Genomic DNA, 24,660 nt, shown 5'->3' on the forward strand with positions numbered 1-24,660 from the left:
GTTAAAATAATTTAGACAGAAAAGACCATTATAAATCTATACGCAGTGCTCAGCAAACTCTCTGCTCCTCTCAGACGCAGACACACCTGTCTTGTCGTTTTGAAATGTTGCGATTTCTCTCCAAAAACCGCCTGCGCTACACATTGATGTATTTTCAGAATTTTCATAGTAGTTGATTAGGTGGAAAACTATAGATTCCTAAGATGTTCTGTGAAGTTATTATTTCACTTGGATGAAAATAACGATGACTGTCCCTAGACGCCCCGTCTTTGTCTGTATTGTGAAGCCACTTTGTAACCCATTAAGTATAATAATAACATCAGTGAATAAAGTTTGGTGACATGATTACTCATCTACTTAACTTTTTTTTTTATCAGAGAATTTAACATTTGTTAGCAGGTCTTGCCTCAAGTCCACTCTTAAAACATAAAAGAGGCATTTGTGATTTTATTGTTTTTTTAATCCAGTACACCCTCCTAAAACCTTTCAGGGACCATGGTTTGGGAATAACTTACTGCTGGCGCCCGGACCTTCATGTCTGAGGTCTTGGAAGCAGTTCAAGATGGCTTATCACTGCCTGACAGCAACAGAGTACACCTCTCCTATTTAGGAAGCCAAACTCTTATCCAGGTCCAGGACCTTATCTTATCTGAAAAGTGTTTTTCGCTATCACTCATCTGCCACTTCTATTGCAATCCAGACTTTGTTCAAAAGCCGTTCTAGTGAAGCAAAGCATGGCCATGTTTTCAACCGCCAAACCTTATCTTCCCGTGTGTTGTACCAGAGATCTGTACGTAGTGGTTGTCATAAGAGATGTGTTTGTGTGAGTGTATTTGTGGCACATTGGGGATTGGGGATTCAATGAATAAACAAAAAGCTGACAACTTGTCTGATGTAACACCATGACCCCACTTCATATTCAGAGAGGGAATCTTTTTTACAGTTACTGGGAAAAGTAGTGAGCCTCTCCCGCGAGACAATGCATGTGTCATCTCGACGCTTTTCCTGTTCTGATGCCCAAATAGCAATGTGTGTCTGAACAACACACTATCATGTACGGCCTTGTCTGTGACACAACCACTTAAGATCTAATAGAGGAGTTTTTTTTTTTTTTTTTTTTACATTAGCTAAGCCTCCAATCTTCCTGACTGAGAGAGAGACGGGTGGTCGATTCTTTTTTTTTTGGGACTAATTCCAGTCAGGTGAACGCAATCACTCTGTTGACTCAGGACCGAGAGCTCAGAGGACACAGAGCTTGTTGGAAGAGGCCCAGGGCTGGGCTTTACTCACAGTAGTCCTGTTTTAAGACATCAAATCCAGTCAAAATGAAACACTGAGAATTCCCAGTAGCTGTCAACGAAAGTGCCAGGTGGCTAGACGAGGCTTTTTGCACCATGCAGCTGATCAACACGCACAAATACGCACAAGTAGAGGTATTTAAAATCTGCAGCTATTTACTATTAGACAGTCAACCTCATATATATAGTATTGTCTATGCGTCTGTGGGTGTGTGTGTGTGTGCATGCTCTGCCTGTCTCCTTGTTTTTTTTCTTCTTAGCAAACACAATATGTTTTTTACACATCACTGAGAAATGTCAGGTCCCCCCCCCCCCCCCCCCCCCCGCCGCTTGCTACAGATCAATCAAATCCACTATGCTACAGGATGAGAAGGTGGGGTTGTGTGAGACGACTGCGAGGAGCAGCGAACAAGGATGCTATCTTTTACCGAACAGGGTGGAAAAACACTAGATGAAATAAGGATTCACTTCCTGGGGTTTCATCAGTGCCGTAGCGGCTCTGGCCTAACATTATGTACACAACGCAATTTCCACACACACACACACACACACACACTCGGAGGAGAAATGCACACCCGCCCCCAAAAGACAGCAGTCAATGGGGATTTTTTTTCACACAGGGCCCGACACAAAGAGCTGGAACATCAAGCGCTGTCCTGACTCTGTGGTCTGGGCGTCCATTATTCTGGCCCTCATGGCTCCGTCTCTCAACCATGGGGAAGCGGCAAAACTGTCAACTACTTTGTCCACATTACCCACGTCCCCCAGCTCAGACAGGAGCACTTGGTCACTGTCCCAGAAATCACAGCGCCCCAGTGGCGTCCCAGGAAAGTTAGACAAATGGAAGGCCAGAGGGGGAAAAGTAGGGCGGCCAGTCATCCTTTACCATAGGCTTTTTTTTCTTTCCTTGATAGTGAGACACGGTGAAAAGTGGAATTCCATTACTTATCGCAGAGACGTGTCCCTTCTACACCGATGTCTCTCCACCAACATGGACAAACCCGAAATCAATACTAATGATGACAATCGATAATAATGTTTCTTGAGGTAATGCCTCTGAAATGACAGATGATGTTTGTGCTCCGCTTCATTTTTTTTTTCCTGTGAAAATCTGCATTAAGTAACAATCCATAACCGCAGTGTTTGAACTCTGAAAGCACGCCGGAGAAGACTTACTGCCGGGGTCACGTATTTCTTATCCTCCAGAATAACTGCATACTGTAACATTGAGGTCACGGAGGTCAGCAGCACATTCATGTTGAGCACAACATGAATGCCAGATGACCTTTAAAGATGCTGTTAGTAGTATTTTACTGCTTTAGAAATACTAGTTACTACTTTTCCTGCATTCTCGATAACCGCTCATACAAACAACTTCACTACCTTGTTGCCATAAAGCCAAACTTCTCCCTCGACCCTGCGCTTCGTTTGGTCGTCAGTGATACGCCCGCCGTGACATAGTTGTGTCACACGCCGAATCGTAAACACGGTTGAAATTGTGGGCGGCCGTGGCTCAGAGATCCCCGGCTACTTCAGTCCATCTCGATGTGTCCCCAAATTGCTCCCGGAGGCCGTGCCTACGCCGTATGAATGTTAGTTAGTCCTGATGGGCAGGTGGCACCTTGCAGGGTAGTCCCTGCAATCAGTGTGTGAATGGGTGAATGACGACAAGTAGTGTTAAAGCGCTTTGAGTCGCCGGAAGTCGGTATAGGCTATACAAGTACAAGAACATTTCCAATCTGGTTTGCTCGCTTTGACATAACCACTGCGGTTCTAAAGTAGAGCAAAGATTTTATCAGTGGAGGTAACAATGAAGACTTAGGATGGTAAATTTGCTTGTAATGTTATCTAGCATCCATGTAGCGTTCCCAGCTTACAAAACTAATACTACAACTTCTACTTCTACTTCTTCTTCTGCACAAAAGTTTGCCTTCAGGGCTTTCTGCCAGAAAGCTCCTTAGGTTTAGGCAACAAACCTACTTGGTTAGGTTAAGGAAAAGATCATGGTTTGGCAGACAGCCCTGAAGGCAAGCTTCTCCCATATCTTCCTTTTTATTCAAATATTTTTTCTTCTTCTTTTTCTTCTCCTTCAGAGTTAATTTGGCGGTTTACAAACCAACTTAAAGGTGTATTACCGTCACCTACTGGACTGGAGCATGGAGCAGTAGATTTCACGGTTCGTTAGTTTATTACGTTTATTATGTTCAAATTGTTCCAAATTTGACACTGCAGGTCCTCGGGTCCCCAGCAAATACACCCGCCAAGTGTGAAGTAGATCTAATGAACGATTCTGGAGTTATGCAAACATAGCCCACAGACAGCAGAGATTCCTTGCTTTATAGATTATCAACATTTCATTTTGACATAGGCTTAGCATAAAAATGGTAATTCATTCAACTTGTGCAGAGGTTGTCTTTCATCATTAGGTTGGGCACTGCTTGCTGTGTGTTTCTTTTGTAGAGAAACAAATGTTAAATCAGGGCAGAGCAAAGTAACAGTTAACAAGAAATTAAACTGCCGAAAGTGCTTCATTTTGCTGCTTTCAAAATCAAATCTTTTTTTCAAAAGAGAAAAAGACAGAAAAGAAAAGGCAGACATTTAATAACACAATTATTGAAGAGAGGTGACTTTGGGGTTCATAATAGGTTCCTATTCAGAGTGCAGTGGGTGGGCTGGAGGGCTAATGTTGATGTCTCGTTTCATTTGAGTTTGACTTGAATTGAAGTGTTTGAAATATGAAAAGGGATTCACACTGGAACAACAACACACTTCACAGCATGCATGTTATTATCTCTGAGATGCTTGATATTGTGTTTTTACATTTCAAATAAATGTATATTAATTGACTATCACTGTGGCACATCTTGGTGACGTGGAATAACTGAAATGGTCAGTATGCTAAACAGTATTTACACATTCTGCCGTTCTAAGCTTTGGCAACGAGCAACAACACCTAAAGCCATGACGCAGCGCAAGATGGTCAGAGGATGTGCTTCGGATGTAGGTGGAGCAGTTTGTGTGTGGGAGAGCGGTGGCGGCTATGGTGTCATCTCCTGTGGAATGGAGCTGCGGGTGGTGCGGAGAGGAAGGACAGTTGACCACTTCAGGTAGGCTAAAGCACAAACAGGAAGGAGGCTGTTCCCCAGGTCTTGGCTGGACCAGCAGCCACAGTGAGCCTCCCAGGGGGAGAAAGGAGGATGGCAATCTGTCCCCCAGCATGCCCCTTCACCGCCTGCCTCACTGCACTGGCTCTAAGGGAGTGCTGGGCCAGGCGGGACTGGGCTGGGCTGGGCTTCAATCGGCAGGGGAGCCTCTCTGTGCATGTGTGTGTGTGTGTGTGTGTGTGTGTGTGTGTGTGTGTGTGTGTGTTGCTCCCTCAACACTGCGGCAGACCAGGCGCAGGACCCAGTGGACAGTCAGCTAGCCAGTCAGTCAGTCAGCCAGTGTGAGGGATGCTGCAGCACTGTGCTGTGCTATGCTACGACCCTATTAATATTTCCTCACTGCGCAAGAGTTTACTTGGACGCTCTTTTATTTTCCCCCCACTCTTAGTTAGCCACGGAAAATATGATTTATGTCATCAGCTTGGAGAAGAAGAAAAAAAGTTGTTGTGCGTACAGAAATATGCTGAGTTACTGTATGGTTGCTTCATTAAAATAGGGTTTGCTCTGCAGGTTTCAAGAGGCGCTATCCATTACTTAAAACCACGCACAGCACACACTGAATTCGGAAAATAGGGTGTAATTCTTTTTAATCAAACCACCTCATAGTGACCCATAAAACTTCAGCTATGCTGCTAACAATTGTTTCACTTTTTGAGGAATAACTTCAGAAACATGAGAATATTTTTGGGGGGGAAAAAAGGGCACTTGGTCTCCAAATGCCCATAAAAAAAAGTCTTACATCAACACTAGCTTTCTTTTTCTTGCAGAGGACGCCGAATATCACATGCATATGGACAAGCAACCTGAGATGCATGTGTTAGCTTTAGCATTCATCAGAAAAAGCCTGACCCTGCCTCTTGATCCACGACCTTTGGTTCCCCTGATTAATACACTGTGGCTCCATTTGATATCTCCTCAACGCCATCCCAGCTTGTCAGTGGTAAAACAACTGGAGACAGCCCAGGAGGGAGAAGAAAACACGCATCTTGGAGAGGAGAGCGGGAGGGGAAGAAAAACAAGCATCAACTCAAGCAAGACGATGTATTTTCATGCATCCCTGTCTTAAATGTCAAGATTTCTTAACCCTCAGTGGCTGCAGCGCTGACACCTCTCCAAGGTTCAACAGAAACCGCATTCATTAATAATTAGCTGAGCTGTGAGAACAGGGAGTGAGACCGAGAATGAAAGAGCCAGCGAGACGGCTAAAAATTTAAACTTCTGTTCTTTCCCGAGAGAATCGAATTTCACCACAAGTTTTTTTTTTTTTTCCCATTCTTCTTCATTTCTTGTTTTCCTGGTTTGTTGGCCTGAGTCCCGCAGGCGGCCCATGAACGAGCGATGCAGACGTCGCATCAGCCTCACTACTCCCTCCTCTCCTTAATCATGGCTCTAATACCCTCCAGATGAATAAACATCTTCATCCCCTCTCCGTTAAAGCCAGAAGGCTCCTCCGCTCTCGAATCCAAGAAACGGGGAAAGAAAGAAATGGAGAGTTGAAGAAGGAGCACGGGAAAAAGGATGACAGATGGAAGGGTGGATCAATGTCGAAATGAACCAACAGCAAAGTAACAAAGACGCGGCAAGATTTCCTGGTGCTTCCCACAATTCCTCTGATCTATTTCCCCCTTGACACAATTATCACAGTCCTCCTAATTATTTTCTTCTTCTTTAACAGATTTCTAATGGCAGGCCGTGTTTTTTTATGATCACGTTTGTAAAGTGGAGGTTTTTGCGAGCTGTTGTGCAACCTTGTCGCCTCAGACTGTGTCCACAGACTGCACAGGAAGGGGGAAGGCAGGGGGGGGGGGGTTGTCTCTGGAGAATGGGCCAGGCCCCAGACCAGCACTTCCCTGGCCCAGTAACTGTGCCAGAATACTCATGACATGTGTGTACAGTATGTGAGCACAAATGGCAGACAGATTTAGGGGTTTGCTTTGTTTCCCCTTCTATTGTTTTCTGCTGGTATCCAGGCAGCTCATCATATTATCTTAATGCTACTAAGTATTAAGAAAACACACGCACCCGCACGGACACGTGCACACAAACGTGCACGCGCCTCAACGGATGAGGCGGCTCCTTCGTTGCCATCATCGTCATCTTCATTAGCAGAACAGGGCTGGAATGTGAGGCCTGAGTACAACCAGACAAATGACTACAGGGCATTTTACTTATTCATTCATCACTTCACATTGATTTATTCCTGTTTATCTATTTATCAGCTACAAAAAAAACTTTCACCCCCCCCACCGATTGTTTTGGATGCTGAAGAACTTAAGAGAAAAACTTTCATGGTCACTGTAGAAAAATCCCTAAAAGAGGTAATTTAGGTTCATCTTACCCTCAAATACGTTCTCTCACTCCAACACCCCCAATGGGTACCATTCCTTTCCCTATTTGCATAGGCCCAGCACTTCTTGGCTCGGTAACCATTTACTTAGTTGCACACCACCACCTGGGAGGCTATTTACGTCTCTCTCTGGAGCGGAACTGCCAACCAACACCCCCATGTGAATTATCATCCATTCAATACAAGTTAACTTGGGGAAAGACCTCAGATGCTCAGTATGACATTAGATGTGGACTCTGCTTGTATAATACCAAAGGGGCTGTATATAGTACAAGATTGGGGACGATTCGATTGCCTTTCAACTGCTCCCAAAATGGCGACCGCTGAGCCGGCTGGCTTGCAACGCCAACAATGCAAACTACGGCTAAAGTGCCGACAGAGCAAACGGTGTTTGACTGAGGGGGAACCGGAGGGCGGGCACTTTGCTTCCGCGACGACAACGTTCTCAGCTGTAACCGCCATGTAACCGTACAACCAGTGGGGCATGCTCACGTGCACGGACATGAACTAAAAGGCCTGCATGGCCGGCCTGGCTATGTAAACATAGCAAGGAAGCGCCGGATGACAACAAACACGAATAACAAATAGTTGTTTGCTGCTTTATCAATGCTCCGAATATTGAATTGAGCACTTTTCAGTGAATAAATCAAACATTAGACGTGAGTCATGCGTTTAATCAAAAAAGAAGAGATTGCGGCATATTAAATATTCAGGTTTTCTGTGTGCTTTTGGTGGATACTGTGACCTTTCGCATGCAGCTCTCCTGCAGAAATAAGGAGTTTTCCTTCTTAAATGCGGTAATCTTGCATCTATCTGAATACGCAGCTCCCTGTGATGAGCCCATTTCAAGGATCATCATTCCAGAGAGTGAATGTAATAGTCCCCCAATATCAGTTATCACTGACAGCAACATCCATATCAGCTAATTACTTTTCACTGGGCTTGTCGACGAGAGGACATCAGCCTTTATCTGTATATGAAAGGAGAAGCCATTACTATTATACTATTACTGTGAAAGAGCCTGTGTTACTGTACCACCAATACAGAAAGGCCATACAGCGGGGTGCTAATAAAACCTGCGTCGCCTCCAGTGGCTCTCTAACTAGACTATTTTAAATATTAAGAGAATATTACCAATAAGGTGACCTTTAATTACATTCGGCATGCAAATAAGTTGACGAGTCAGGTAGAGAGTGCAGAGAAATAGATTGGAGTCCTGATGACACACGCATAACACAAAGAGCCCTACTCGCCTGGAAACGGGATGCGTGCTGCTTTTTTTCTTTAACCAGCATATATCCAGCACAAACAGAGGAGGCCAATAGGTCAGAGCAGTGCTTTCTCCCTGCCTTAATTTGTATTTTCCTTCGCGTTCTCGGGTTAGCGAGGTGACTGTCGTCTCTGCGGCTGTTCATTGTCTGAGGGAGGAGTTGAAGTTGGGGAATATAATCCCACGCACTGTGCCTACAGCAAGGAGGAAATATGGGCACAGAGGTGCTGCACGACCCCCTGGGTAATTTGTAAAACATGAGCCCCGGCACCCGAGCGCCATGCTGATGCTCGGGTCAGGTGATTCAGTCACAGGTGCACCATGGGAGGATCTCTAGCGAGGAGGCACGCCTCCCACAACAGATCAAGGTGGGCAACACAATGTTTTCCGAACATGGAACTCTCTAGGAAGTTGCCTCGGTCTTTATTTTTAAAAATGTGTAGAACGCTGGAAATGCAGCAGAGGTGGTAGCTAGATTGTTCCTCATATTTTTCTGCGGTTTATTCAACTTGAATCTGTAACTGGAGGTGAAATGCTGTTGGATCAATAGATCTCTGAGACGCATTTAGGAACACAACAGCGCAACATATTACGCATGCCCGAGCCCACACGTGTCGCTTTAAGAAGAAGTCTTGATTAGGATGCGGCAGACACAACGTACCGCATGCACTCTGCTTTGCTAGGCCTCAGATAACCTTTATCCTATAGGGTTTAATTAATGTCAGCCTGTCTACTCTGCCTTTCAGAAGGAAACAACTTATTTCTCTGCCCTCATGGAGTTCAAATCCCTCTGTTTCACTGGTGGGGCCGGCTGCCTTGTTTATCCCAACTACAGGTACTGCTTCCTATTAAGGCCAGCACTTGTTACAGGGAAAAGGTTGAATTATTTACCAACAGTAGAGTGGGAGGAAGAGAGCGGGGGGGAGAGAGAGAGAGAGAGAGAGAGAGAGAGAGAGAGAGAGAGAGAGAGAGAGAGAGAGAGAGAGAGAGAGAGAGAGAGAGAGAGAGAGGCGTTTCATACATGGGATGAGATTTTTTGATGTTGTTTTATTTTTGATGTTATGGACAAGATTAATGATCCATGGACATAAATACAGGTGCTGATTACTATGAGAAAGGGCATCCTTGCATACAATGGGAGGAAAATAAGGCCATACTGGGATGAGTAAATTGCCCTCAAAACATTATGCATTAAATCTCTTTGATGATGAACGCCCTGTGCTTGAAAAAAAAGACGGTAGAGTTTTATACATTTGGTCATGTGTGAATAGATGAATGTGTCTTGGTAAATAGATACCGAGGGTGCTCGTGCGCACTCTTCACCCAGGGCAAACTGTCTGCATTCTATCTGCATCTCTGCCTCTCTGCACAATACAACAAAACATACAGAAAACAAAAGGGAGCACAGAGGGGGAGAACGGAGAGACAGACCAAACAATAAACTCAACCACAAGAGACAGAGTTTGACTGTGTGTGTGTGTGTGTGTGTGTGTGTGTGTGTCGAAGAGGGAGACAGAAAGGGAGAGGAGGACGAGGGAGATGAAGACAAATGCAGAAAGGGAGAGAGACAGAGGGCGGCAGAGAAAAACGAAAGACAGAGGGAGAAATCAAATTTGCAAGAACATAACAAAAAGCTGTATCTCCGACAAAAGAGAACACACAAGGGTATTTGTCTAGCTGTCTACACCAGCAGGATCCTCTGAAAGTTTATTAAACTAGAACCCTTCAAGAGAAGGCAGAGAGTAGTAAACTATACTACTGGGGAGGAAAAGAAAGAGGGAGAGGGAACGGGAGTGAGGGATGGGGGGGGTGGGGGGAGTTGAAAAAGAAAAGAAAGCTTGCTTTTCAGCCTCTGTCTCAGAAATTCTTTTATTTCAGCCATGCATTAAGTAACCTCCCCACTGAGTTCTGCTCCCCTTCCTGGTGTGGATAAAGCCGTCCCTCGGGGGAGCCGCTGGTAATTTCCAGCTTCGCCAGAAACTCAGGTATTAGAAAAGACCGCTTGGGGACCTGCCACAATATACCTTCACAATTTCATACGCACTGAAAAAAAAGAGGGAGCCCCTCCCTCCCAGCCTCCCCCCCCCACACCCACCCACCCTCCCAGTAAACCCCCTCGAGGGTCCCCAGTTCAAATTTCTGAAGTGCAGACAACGGGTGTATGTGTGGGGGAGGGGAGGGTGGTGGGTTCGGGGGGGGGCCCGTGGGACTGAGCACCAGCAATAGAAAATCCACTGCATGGAGGAGAAAAAAGCATTTCCTCTCTGGTCTGGCAGGAGTGCCTTTTTTCCCCTGGCTCCCACCAGAGGCTTTTTACAAAACATGTGTTGCTGACATGTTGACAGATTGCTCAGTGAAGTGTTAGGCGCATGCACACGGCTGGCCATTTAGGGGGACATGGCTTCCTCCCCAACATCCTCTACCTGAGGCACCATGTTTTATACATCATCCCCCAAAGAAAAAAAGGAAACAATAAAAGGTAAGGGAGTTGCTTCCTTTGTGAGGGGAGCAGAATATCAGAGAGCAGGGAGAGACTGCGTATAATGCTGCCTTAGCTGAACTGCGGCGATGGGGAGGAGCAACGGAAGTGAGAATAAGGGAGGGAAATGGTTTCAGGCAGGAAAGGAGATAAAGCAGAGAGGTGGGGGGAAAGGAGCTTGAGGATGTATGGTATGCTTGTGTACAGCAGGTGAGCCTGTCAAACTAATAAGAAGCCCAAAAGACCTCCTCTTCGTCTTCCTGTGCCGAAGCCACCAGTAGCAGGCAGGAGGATGGAATCTGATCAAAGGCCAGCTTCCAGATCCAACTTTTGCTCCTATCAGGGTATCGACAGCACACGTCTTAATCGCCCTGCGGCTCAAAAAGTGCTGCCGTGGCAACAGGATGGAAATGGGGATCATAATGTATTCATGGTGCCGGCGACCTGGGGGCTGCGGAGCGCGCTCTCTGGGGACCGCACTTTACCCAGAGCCAGACGTGTCTGGGCAAAATCACTCCACACAAGACAGCAGCAGAATACTGAGGAGCCGTGACAGGATGGAGGGAGGGAGGGAGAAAGGGAGAGAGAGAAGAAAGAGAAAGAGGGGAGGCAGCAGGAGAGAGCTATACGGACAGAAATGGGAGGTGATAACAGAAAACAAAGACGGAGAAGGGTAAGGACATTAGACGTAAACAATGGCAGCCGAGAGTGTCAAAGTTTACAGTATAGGTAGGAGGAAAGGTTGCATTACTCCAGTACCGAATTGAAACTTCAAAAACACAAAAGATCTGAGGCTTGAGGAGGAAAAAAAAAGAAAACAGGACGTGATTGGTGAGAAGGGGCTTGCTGGGATGAGTGGCTCTACCTTGAGAAGCCTGATGCTGCTTGACCAGGTGGGTGGTTGGCTGGGAAATAAATTGCAGAGGAAATTGGTCCAGATTATCAGGGCCACGATGAGACATGGCCCTTTGACCACGGGTAAGGATGGATAAATGGCTGGATGGGTAAATGAATAGAAGGATATAGAGGGGGGGGGGGGGGGGGGGGGGGGGGGATTGATGGCTGAGCAGATGGATGGTTCAGTTGGATTGAAAGTCCAGTTACACACACCACCCACATACCGACCCATCCTACCTGCTCCTGAAAAATAAATGCTTACATTGGGAGATTCATCTCGCTTTTTTTTTTCCTGGCTGAATGCGATGCGCTCTCTGACCCTTTCCATCCTAATGATCTCCCCCTCCTCCTCACACACACACACACACACACACACACACACACACACACACACACACACACACATTGTCAAACTCACACACACCGGCAAAAAAATGCTCACATGCACAAACAAACAAACAAACACAAAGCTATAGCCTGACCTGCTTTTCCTCAACAGGAGGGCAGCTACAACAGGCACCATGCCAGGTAAACATCCTCAAGCCTTGTGCACTCACTGCAGAGGGTAAAGCTCAATGCTGGAAACACACTCTAAAATACAAGGAATAGTCAATTATGTTTAGGACTGCGGAGCCATTCTTAGAATATATATTCCTCTTACATGGCCCTCCTGCTGTATTTAGAAATAAAAAAAATATTAAAAAAAAGACAACTTTTGCTGCATTTCCTATCAAGGTTCCTCCCGGAACGGAAAGTCATAACACTCCCCCCTAGAGGTAATGATTTAAATGCATTAAGTCTCCCGAAAAATGAGAGGATTCACCTGCAGACTGCGGTGCGTCGTACCGCACTAACTATCCTCCACACGTAGTACACCCTGAGGCATTCAACCTAGGGCCAAAGACAGCTCCCCTGTCTGTCTTTCCTCCTTCCCTTTAGCTGACAGGTTCTTCAACTGCTAAGCTCCAACACGGACCTCTGTGTTTGAGATGACTGTGCACAACAATCAAGGGAGAGACAGACGGAAAGAAAGAAAGAAAGAAAGAAAGAAAGAAAGAAAGCGAGAGAAAGAACGATGGAGAGGGGCAAGAGAGGGAGTGCGGGCGAAGAAGAGGTGGAGAGAAACAAGGACATCAACAACTTGTTCTCACAGAGAGATGACCCCTGGCCATCCCGAGGCATCTGGTTTATCTAGCTGTCTGGGTAAGCCACGCACACACCTAATGACTCCAGCCCGGTCCGTGTCCCATAGGTTTTTTTATCCCGGATTACGGATGGGGAATGACAATGGGCTGGTAAACTACTGTGCCTCGCGTCGAAGAGCTCACATCAGACAAGGAGTTCTCCATGATGAAAAGGCCAGGGCGATTTGAGAACGGGGTTCAAAGTTACTGAGAAGTTATGGCAGTAGTTTCTCAATTTTATTTACATTCTGAAGTTGAGATGAATGCATCCTTAGGTTTAAGACGCCTATGTTTGTAATGGTGTGATGGTGCTGATTTGTATGCATCAGGAATGGCCTAGTACATCTCAAACTGAAGGTCAGATATACCCTTAACTCTGAGTTGCGCATAATGTTGGGGCCAATATGGAGATGTGCTTTGGACTCTTAACCGTCTTCTTCTTTTTTTCCCTCATGTTGCATGGCGCTGCTGAACAGACCTCAATCTACTTCTGTGGTGGAGATTAGTAATCATCTAGGGTCTTCATATTGATGGCCAGGCTCAGCTTGTTTGCATATTTACTGGCCTCAGAGCCCAGTCGCCTGAGGTGAGAAGCAAATTACATTTCTGCTTACCCCCACGCTCACAACTCTCTCACACTTTTTCGATTTCTATCCGTCGTTTTTTGCCTCGCTTTTTTTTTTTTTTTTTCCCCCCCCAACCTCGTTTCTCTTAACATGCTGATCAGTCATCTTGCGGTAAGCATCCTAGCCTGCCCCGGTTGCATCCGAATAGCGGTCTCATTTGGCTAACATCATCACAGCGTAATCTTGTTGGAGAGAGCAATCAGTTTACTTTGGAATTAGGTATTCCGTTGGCGGGGCCCGGAGAGAGGGAAGGCTCACAGGGTTTAAAGGATGCAAACGAAAGCATGCTCTCCAGAATACAGTCTTGAGCCTGATTGGGTGATAACAACCCACACAAGCTCCATGTGAGAGTAATGAATGGCCAATGGGAGGCCTGAATAATAATGCGATTGGATTAAAATCCAATCACACGATGGTTTTGTCTGTTGACTTTGTTTGTGGGGTATGTTCTACAAACCAAGTTCATGATGAGAAAGATGCATCATGCTTTGACTGGGGGCGGCACATAATGTCCCAATATACAGATTACCACTCTGTTTACCACGACTATCAGTTAGTCCTGCTGCTTTTTTTTTTTTTTTTTTTTGATCCGATTTCAGCGTACACGCGTTGCATATAGAATGAGCCCGATAACATGATGACGCGAAAGTAACAGTTGCATGTTCTTCGCCGTCTTAAATCAGCGGCTTATTTAGAGAATGGCTACCGCAGGTGGCGAGTTACTATTTAATTAGGGATTTTAATGTCTTGGTTTAACACGGAGACATGTACCAAGCTGGCACACTCTGCAGCCTTCCACAGAATCCCAGCCACTCGTTGGGAGGCCGCCTCTTCGGAGAGGCTCTCTGATCAAATCGATCGACTCCTCCAGGATGATCGATGAGCCAGGCAGGTTGGAGGTGGAATAGATTAGATGACCTTTACATTCTCAGCGGCGTTGGACCCCCCACTGTCCACTGCTCTTAACATTAAGAGGACATCTCTGTATTACCTGACAGCGTGGCTTTACTGTCAAACCATTACATTCTGTACCGACACACAATGTTCCCTCCGCCAAAGCATAGTCCAGCTGGTGGCCTTGGAGACCTTAAACGACACCCATCCTGCCCATAAAACTCAATTTATGAACCCACCTTCCAGTCCGAAAATGGCAATTAGCACGAAGGAACAAGTGTGTTACTTCACGTGATATTTGAGTATCCCCGTCCTTGTGGGTGGCTGAACTTGCCATATCCTGAGGCATAGGAGTGGCCGTTCCAAAGAGCCCTAGAGTCGCCCCCACCCAAACACTACCCCCCTGGCCAACAAAAACAACCCCTGGGAGGGGTAGAGGAGAAGGGAGAAATGTTGAGTCGGTGATAGTGTAGCCCCAAAGTTCCTAAACCACAGAGGCTAGCAGGATGCCGTCACAGCTGGCTCCGCTCCTTCCTGCGAGCCCGCTCCATGGAGCTCGGCCCGCGGGGAGACATAAACCTGTCGGACTGGTCACTCTTTCCACCGCCCTCCGTCTCCCTCCTTCCTCTCCTCCCATTACTGGTGAGTTTGGCAAGAGCCATCTAAGGGAAAAAGCCTTATGGGGATCAATGTGCAGAACACTTCCACGCAGGCACAAGCTAAATCCTATGACCTTTTCATTAGGGAGTATTGACGGGATTTAAAAAGCCCATAGATGTTTCTTTAAAAGGTGTCTGTGAATGAGGTACGTCTCGATTGGTGAACTTTTCTCTGTCTCAAAGCCATGTTACATCCTGTCAACTCCGGGTGTAACTTATCGAAGGGAAACATGCTGTTGAAAAGATAAGGAGAAAAGTGTTGATTACCAACCAAGTGTTTGTTCACGATAGGCAATTCACACGACTGTTTATAGAATCAATACAGAGCGAGCGACCGCACATTTGCCACGTCGCACGCCAGACACCTGTTAAAGTGCCATCTGATCAAAGGAAATGAGATTACTGCTAACAAAAGTGCAAAAAGAACACACCTTAAAGGCATTTGCATTTTTAGCTTGACATTGTGTTTTATTATTTAAAAAGATACAAATAAACTGTACCACGCGCACCAGATTTTTCTTTGCCGATTCAGAGAAGAGAGAAAAAAAACAAAAGCAACATTTCACAAAGCATTTGTCAGAAAACCGAGCCTAGGATGTCCGTAAAGTTTTGGTTTTTTTCTGTGCCTATGTTTCTCTGTATCTGCTTCATCATTATTCTGGTGAGCAGTCCCACGTTTGAAAGAGGGGAAAAAAAAAGAAAATCATTTGAATTCTGGGGACCCGGAGGAGAGTGAGCAAAACCCAGAGGTAAGATCCAAGCTCGCTCTCCGTGCCCTTCCGTTGGCTGCCTACCTGGTAAACATCTCCACAAGCTCCTTGCTTTCAAAACACGTCAACCGGAGCCTATGTACTTTAGACTGGCCGGCCAAGCAGGAATTGAGACTATTTGTTTTATTTTATTTTTTTTTTACTTTTAGCTGTCTCTCCTCTGAGCCACAGCACATAACCTGTCTGGCATTAATGATGTTGTTAATAAAAATGCGGCTGGTCTGTGGGTGGATTTGCCTGGCAGGCCTGGTGCCTGTCCTTCTCAGAGATAAGCCCACTGCTGGCCTTATCTACCTCCCACAGCCCCACCCAGCAGTGCCGTGCACTGGACACACAACCAGTCAACTCATCACTGACTAATTACCACCTCTGACTGCCTTACAAAGCAGGCCTGGACTCACATCGCGGCTGCTGCTGCAAAGATTGGCTCTCTCCTACCTTGACTGTGTGTCTCTCCACTTCTTTGTCTTTTACTCATCCCCCCTTTCCATCTCTTTGCTTCTCATGTCTCAATCCATTTCACTTGTCTCTGCTGGCTAGTTGTGTCCTCTTCTACCCCATTGCATTTGTCTCAGCCGACAGGCGACTAGCATATAAGTGCCGAGTTTTATGGTGGTATTTTCCGACTCAGAAGGGAATATGCAACAGCTACATTGTGGGTGGCCAGGTAAATCCTGTGTCTCTAGCTTTTCCAGTGTGCGGCTGTGCATTTTAGAAAAAGGACTAATGCCATTTATGCTACAGTTTCTCAGTGAGGGCTTATGCCATTTGTGAGCCGGAGTCAGTTCAGTCTCATAGCTTCAGCAGGGCAGCCGAAGTCACTTGTGTTACAGAGGGAGGGAGCGGTTTCTTTTATTCAATTGTTTTCCACTTCCACGAGCGTGTGCCAAGGGGGAGGAAAGCGCCGGCTTAACACGCTCTGCAATTCAACACGGCCAGACGCAGTCCTATTAAGATTTAATGTGCCATTCTTCTGCTTGTGCCGCTGAAAAAGACTTGCAGGCTGAGGAGGAGAGTGAACAAAGAGCAGGCAGAGCCAGGGCCAGGGAGAGATGAAGAGAGCGAGAGAAACCGAGACAACCGCTCCATGGCCACGTCTTTGTCACTCCGCCGAAGTCAGTAGTTTCAAAAGGGACGACTACATAGTGGAGGGGGGGGGGGGGGGGGGGGGGGGGGGGGGGGGGGGGGGGGCAATAACAACAGTCTCGCTGATATGCTGTTTCCTTTCGGTGCCGTGTCCTTCTAGGTGAGAACATGAGGTTGTCTGCATTTTGTCCACATGCCACCCCTGCTATTGTGGCTACCTACTTTGAGAAAGAGGTCAGCTGGATGAAGTCGCAGCATGTGTTTACCCTCTTGCGGGCGATGAATTATGTGTCGTCTAAAATGCAAAGTGCAAGCACGCAGGTGCTTCGAAGGAGCGTGCGTGTGTGTGTGTGCGCGCGCGCGAGCGATAACACGTGTCTGTGTGTGTGTTTGCTCGCCTAAGCGGATGACTGATTGAGCAAGCAAAAGAGACAGAGTGTTATTTGGATGGAGGGGGATGTGAATATGAACGGCGCTGGCCATCGCCATCTCTGCCATGAACACGCAACGGCACGAATAGAAACGCAGGCTCCTCTTTCCGTATTTTGATTGGGTTTTTTTTTTTTCTGCAGAAAATGCAGCCCTCGTCTGACAAAGACCAATAAATACTTTATACAGTGCATAATGTGTGCGGTGCGAAGCACTGGGGAGAGAGAACAAGGGCGTCCTCACGAGGGCATATGCTTTGAATTCCTAATGACATTCCTGTTAACGTTACTGGCACGGTCGCACAGCGAGGAAACGCGCAGGGATGGTACGCCGTGGAGTCAAACATCTACTTTAATACTCCCTTTCTTTCCCAGCCTCTCTTTCTCCCCTTACCTATTCCTCTTTCTCCCATAGAGTATGCCACACCCCCCCCCCCCACCCCTCCCCACACACACACACACACACACACACACAAACATATACACACAGGAAAGATTCAAGCCCAATTCTGAGAGCTCACTCTAGCATGAGGTCTCTTTTCAGTGGCTGCGTTGTGCCAGAAGTAGCTATTCTCCCCTGACCGCCTCTCCTCCTTTCAAAGCCTTGTAATCAGTGTGCTGCTCTTTGTACCAGGATGTCGCAAGACGCCCGGGCAAAAAAAAAAAAAACACAGCAGAATTTCTGATGAACGGCAGTGGCTCAGAGTTCGGCTAATCAGGTCTTGCTCGTGTCGCTTTCCTCTTATGTGAGCCCTTTTGAAGCAAATAAAGTCTTTTCAGTTTGGCACATTCTTTCTTGGCAGCCACAAAGCAGCTGTTGGATCAATACGCAAAGTCAGTTGAAAAAAAAAAGAAAACCCCAGTATAACCAATAGGAGCCTGTTGGAAACAGTTAGTAGAAAACATGGACTGCCAGGAGCCTGTTCATAGTCGAGGGTATTACTGAATGTTTCCATGCTGCTGACCCAACGACTTGATGCAAATGAATTCAAACACTTCAAAACAAACATGTCGTGGTTGGGAATGGAAGAGGGGGGAAAACATATATCAGTGGGTTTCAAAAAATGTGTCTGGATCCCCGTCGCAAACAGAGACTTCATATTAGAAATTTGTCTAAACTATTTCTATCATATTACCACCCTCTTCATTGTGGGGGGTTCTTATTGTTTTTCACAGAGTATTAATATTTCATTTGTGTTTTTCTCATAAATCTGAAACGTATTTTATTGAAGCTGAGTGCATTTTGCAATGTCTACGGGGAAGAAGAAAGGGGAAATCTACATAACATAAATCCATATATGGCCCAGTTATCTCCCTCTCTTTCTCTGTTGCACCCTCTCTGATTGATTCCTTTATCTGAGGGAAGCAGAAGACATGCTCTGTTTGCTCGCGCAGTGGCCGGCAGGAAAACAGAGAAAGACACTTATTAAAAAGGTCACCTCACAGAGGGTTAAAATAGCAGGGCACAGATCTCTCGGGGGTGGGGGGTGGGGGGGGCGCAGCCATGCCCCTCCTCTAGTGAAGGACACCAGAAAAAGGTGTTGCTCAAGGGAGCTGGGACCCGTAATGAAAGAATGGCCACCAGGCTGCCAGCCCATGTGTGCACTGGACTATTCAAATACCTTCAGAGACACGGAAGTGGAGAGCTGACAGTGAGAGGCTTTTGTGAAAATGCAATTCTTTCGAATTAAACTCTGAGCTGGAAGTGTTATTTTCATTGACGGCGTGGGCTAGCTGGTAAACAAGTTGAAATGAGCTGAGGAGCGGCGGTATTTCTTTGGCGAGTAGGTCTTAGGGCATGGTTCCTTGCCTACCATCGCAATCTCATTTCCAGCAGATGAACACGTCTCGTGCCAACTGAGAACAAAAGTCAAACTGTGGACACCGTTTCTCTTTCTCCGTGAAGGATCGGTAACAATACAGGGTTGCACAGACAATACAGTGAGACAGTGAGACAAAGCGCTTGTGAAGTGTTTTTGGAAAGGCCTATGGAATAGCAGCGCTTCCAGCCTCCTGTCTCCTCCCCAGGGCAGCCTAAAGCCCTGTCGGCAGGATGCTGATCCCCACACCGAAACCTGATCCGCAGCCATCCTGGAGCCGGGGGGGGGGGGGGGAGCGCTCTCCCCCCGCGGAGCCCCTCCACTTCTGCTCCAGAGTTAAAGGGGTGCTCTGGGGGAACATTCCTCTAGCCCTGCCCCAGCCAGCCTCCACTCTCAACTCTCTAGAGGAGCATTCTTCCAGCCCTGCCCTAGCCTTCACTGGGATCTCCTGGGGAGCATTCCTGAAGCCCTGCCCCAGCCCAAGACGGGCTCCCTGGGGATGCATTCCTGCAGCACTCTCTCTCCCTCTCTCTTTCTCTCTCTCCCCATCTCCCTCCTTCCCTTCCTCAAGACTCTCGCCTTCCTCCGCAGTCCAGCATTAGTGCGATCAATAGCACCGATCGCATCAGGGACACGAGGCAATCCATACCCATGCGCTCCCTTAGCGCACTGCAGTGGTCACGGCTTAAGTGCATGGAAAGGTGTTATACCTCTGGCAGACGGGGGGGAGACAATGGCCGCCATTGATCGCGGTGACATGTAACATCTTTCTGTTTTCTCCCAGTCCACCGGGCGTGGTCGACATGCAGCTAGCATCTGTTTAGACTTTACTTAGTCTGTTTTGTCTCACTCCTGTGGTGAAACTCGTGTTTTACCGTAGATCACAGATGCAGAGTATGAGGCCCAGAATAAACATGTGAGGTAGTGGGGTTTATATGGGCATGTCTGGTTGTGGTAATACACTGTATACGCGTATGGGATATCAGCTGGGGGAGAAAAGAGCTGAGTTCTGTCAGGGAACAGCAAGCAAATTTCCATATGTGGATTGGTTCCAGTCAAGCTCTGCAATTTGTTTACCAAAAATAAAACATTTGAAATTGTAAAAATGGAAGGTTTAGCAGGTGCTGGCGGTTGATTAGAAAATGGTTCTAATAAAGGATCCATCTGTGAGTAGAGACTTGATGTAAGGCAGATTAATTGGTCATGGATGTCTACATAATGCCACATAGGAAATCTCCTCCCATATTCCAGAGAATACACAAACACACACACGCACACGCACGCACGCACATTCAAAGTACTTAGTATGCCATCTAGAAGTTTCTTTTCTCCCACTGTGTTTGAATACTAATAGAGTGTTTCTGCGCAATCACAATACCCTAATGGCAATTAGATTCTTTTGTTTGGTTTCCACGGGGGCTCTTATCCAAACTGTGTTTTTTTTTTTCTGCCATTGAGCAATTAAGAGTTATTTGTCCGTAAGATTGACATTTATAAAAGCCAGGCTTAATTATTGAAAAAAAAAATATGGCTGAGTCAGTCAGGACCATATTGCAACGGTGCTGAAGATAGAAGGCCTGCCCCTGAATCAAGTACACAACTCGTATGAACACAAATGACTGTGTCCAGAACATCACGAATGAGTATAATTTGAAGATAATTTAAATTCATGCAGTGTTAAGAGCACGCCCCCCTATCATGCATACCCTTGCATGTTTTTATTTCCTAGCTTTCCCGAAGCAGACTTGATGGAATTAGGTGTTACATTGAATAAAAAAAAAGGTGACAGGAGGTGCTGCACTTAGTTTCCCTCAAACCCGTGCATGCTTTTGTTGGGAGGACAGTAATGTGAAAGCGAACGGCGTATTGATTTTCACACCTTTAGTCGACTGAGCGTCACTTTGAATTTGCACGCATGAGCGGACCCTGGGCACACATACATGTAAACAAGCGCGCCCTGCACATGCGAAGTCACCCTTGCAATGAGCGTGCATTTCTGCTTAAATTAACACAAATCAGGGGCACGACAGAATGCACACGTGCACGCTTATATACACACATCCACCCACACACACACACACGAACAAACACGGGGCTGGGTTCGTGGGACTGTTCTACAGTTAATGGAAAATCTTTGTGCAACTCGTGGGATATCCACAGTAGCCTATAATTTGTGGCTTTTTGATTGTGGGTTGTAAAATATGAAATCAATCTGCGCTTGAATGTAAACAGAAAAGAGACTCCACTAGCTTTCTCATGAACAGGGCTTTTGAATTTGCTTTTCGAGATGATACATTTCTAGCTTTCTGCACATCAGAATCGGTTATTATTACATGCGAGCCTCCTCGTGTTATGTTTCAGGACAAGATAACAAGAGACGAGGGCTGTGCCAAAACGTTGGTAAAATGTGTGTCGGCTGGCGTTCCTCGACGCGGGGGCCCTTCAGGACGTGCAAAAGGAGGACAGCAAGTCCAGGAGAAGCGCATGGAAACCTTCAGTTCACATCATTAGTTCTGTCTGCCACCTTGTCAGGGTATTTATAGTCCTATTCATCCATCAACAGGTCAATGACACAGTCTGCCAATGGCATCCTTCTCTTTCACTCCCACTAGGTATTACTACTGCGGCTAGCTAACGCCGGGACCAGCTGAGGGGACTTTTCCTGCAGCGAGGGTCTGGTTCCAGTTGGTGGTCTGGTTACTGTGGGACCTCGTAGCTGCATGTTACACTCTAGCGAAAGGTTAGAATTGGTGTAGTGCTGTATGAAAATGTTACACTGAAAACAGGCAAGGACACAACATACTATAAATACACATACTGCAGCCTACAGTGATCTACTATAAGGACACATGGAGGCCTATTTGTGTGTCACGCCTGTAGATATTGATGTGCAGCACATATAAATAATGTGCTGCGTGAGGCCTGTGTGCGTGCGTGTGTGTGTGTGTGTGCGTGTGTGTGTGCATTGTTGGATATCTACCAAGGAAAGTGGTAGTCTGGTGTTGCACTCCCCTCAGTGCAGCACACCAACACACATATTGTGGCATATTCTCTTGGTGAAGGCATAGAGTGAGAGTGGGAGTGGGAGAAGAGCTGAGTGGCAGAGTGGAGGGGAGGCTCGGTGGGCTGAACGTTGTTTACCTGTCAGCTGGCATTGATTAATCTTGTGTTCGGTGAGATCGCTCAGCGACTCGAACACCTGCCGGCAGCTGTCGCAGCTGTGCAGCGCGGGCTCCTCGTCGTCGTCCTCTCCCTCCTCCGCTTCCTCTGGAGAGAGCAGCCTCTTCCTCAGACGCCCGGTCTCACCATCCTCCGCCGCCCTCTCGAGGGCGCACTCTGGATCTGCCGAGCCACAGGAAATGACAGCACCACATAGTCAGAGGGGTGACCCGCACGGCGAGGCACTACAGCTTCCTCTGGGTGACAATAAAATGGATTTCTAGACTCTGGATTTAATAAAAACAATAATAAAAGCTGTAATAAAAATGCAGGTTCAATTTGGGCCTCTGTAACTCAACCACTCATGCCATAACGGAACGGTTGGGCAGGTGAGGGCGAGAGACACACAGGCACGCACAGACGAGGTGGCACGACGCTCACACACACGCAGACAAATCTAAGACACACATGCACACGCACACACCTCTGTTATTAGAAATGGTTTTACGTTGTGTTTGCCCTGCTTCACCCAAGCAAAACTTCAGTATATGAAACTAGACTGATGGGAATATGTGTAGTTAATAAATCCTGGATTGCAGTTTTGGCTCGACCAAAGAAATATGAAATTCCGCCAGTGAGTGCTGAATCGCATCAGTCAGCGTCTATCGGAGGAGGCAGACCTCGCCATACTATCCAGACATCGATGCCAGCAGTGTGGATGTATGGCGCGCAGCAAGACACACACACACACACAAAAAATTGAGATTGGTGTGCGTTAGGCTGTCGTCACGACACACTTCCTTAAATTATTCAGCCTTGCTCGCAGGCAGCCGCGGGTCTCACACATCAATATTCTTCAATCCATCTGCAGTTTTGTCTCTTGTTGGCTTTGTGCTGCAGCAGTGCCAGGGGTGGGCGACTGACTGAACCAGGACTAGGAATCATCTTTCAAGGCGCCAAGTCTAATCTGAAGATCTGGACGCGGCGCTTAAATATTCGGACGACAAATCAAACCCGGCGTCGTTCACTCACAGCGCGCCGTAAACAGCCTCCCTTTCGGAAAGCATTGGTAAATCTGGCTCGCGACAGCGTCTTAAAAATATGGCCTGCAGCCCTCCTTCTCCCCTGCTGTGACCATTGCACTTCACAATAAGACTGATTAAAAAGCCATACTTAACAATCAAACAATCACGTCACCCCGGTTCAGGCTTCGTGGGAGAGGAGAGCCCTTGCACTTCACCGGCAGCCATTTTAAGCCCCACTGATGCAAGTGTTCCTCAGCTTCTGCTGAAACTCCGGAGGGGAACGCGAGGAGGAAGCCTGTTTTTCTTCTTTTTTTTTTGTTCTTCGCCTAGCACACGGTTAACGCCGCTCGAGGACAAAGGCGCGTGTGGCACGGACGCGCGCAGGTGTAGCTGTATACAAACACCGGGTGTCTATACACGTGGGCGGCCATTTTAAGTCCTCTTTCTGCAGGGTGCTCTTAAACTGTGAAATTCCTTAAGGAAAGGAGTTCCAGGGCTCATCGAGGCCACCCAGGATTTTTTATTTTTTTTCTTCCCCCCCCACTTGCACCAAGTATTGATGTAACATCACACCCTCCATTGTCCTTCCCTCTTGGCGACTGAGGCTCTCGGAACATGCCCTCTAAAAATATCAGCACTGTGGTCCCCAGTGGGACCATGCAGAACAGAACAGAAGGTGTTTCAAGAAAAATGAAAATCCCAACCCAATCCTCACAGATGCAGGCCTTTCTTGCTCGGGGGGGGGGAAACACTTCTGACTGAGTCCAAAAGCCACACAATGTAGACTAATGATTCATGCACAGACACAGGATTCACAATCTGCACCTTTTTTTTTTTTTTACCGGGTGCCTGTGGAGGAGGTTAAGGTTTAGATTTGTTTTGTCAGCGGCCTTTATGAATCATTAATTTGTCTAATATTACAGCTCAATCCCGTCAGAGAAAAACAACCGATGGCTACGTTTACGCATTTTATGTTTGCAATTAAAAAAAACACATTTCTCAGTGCAGAAGGAAGATTTTATTCTGGTTTTAATATTATCGTCACATCTTTTTCAGGGAACTTTGTGAGATTAAAACCCAAAGAGCTTCATGCGTGTGTGTCAGTTTAAACCCCACTTGCTTTGTTTTTCTCTTGTTTTCGAGCGACAAGTTTCAGCTGCAGCTTCGAGTGAAGCTGGGTCAGTGCTCTCGGTTGAGCCCAGTGACCCCCCCCGGTGCACCGCTGTGATGCGACGCTGGAAGTGTAAACTACTACACGTTTGTTTGGGGGTTGTTGGGGGAAGCGCGAGTGAGGGTGGGGAGCAGTGGGGTGGGGGGGGGGGGGGCTTGACACGGCAAGGTCACGTCCAACCCTGGGATTAAAGAGCCACGTCAATACTGAGGTACCAGTGCCTCTGGGCCTCATACAGTAATCCATCAGATCAGGACATCCTCCTCTACCAGTCTCTGCAGGCTGGACAGCGGATCGATACCAGCATGCTTTGAATGGCTGACAGTCACATGTGGAATATGGGGGGGGGGGAGGGGTGTATAGCATATTGAGATTTTTTTTTT

At 46.9% G+C, this 24,660-nt stretch overlaps 1 protein-coding gene across 1 annotated transcript in view; it reads right to left on the reverse strand.

Moving 5' to 3' along the window:
* The window catches only part of LOC306705965 (zinc finger protein 521-like), a gene marked incomplete at its 5' end in the record, with an annotated part of 88,737 nt that overhangs the window by 52,559 nt on the left and 11,518 nt on the right, over positions 1–24,660 (reverse strand). Inside the window, one exon of the mRNA XM_079172872.1 lies at positions 22,064–22,264. Coding sequence (XP_079028998.1) covers positions 22,064–22,264 — 201 coding nt within the window. The remainder of the gene's footprint in view (positions 1–22,063; positions 22,265–24,660) is intronic.

This window comes from Pholis gunnellus, assembly GCF_910591455.1.
Source record: "Pholis gunnellus genome assembly, chromosome: 14".
Lineage (NCBI taxonomy): Eukaryota > Metazoa > Chordata > Actinopteri > Perciformes > Pholidae > Pholis > Pholis gunnellus.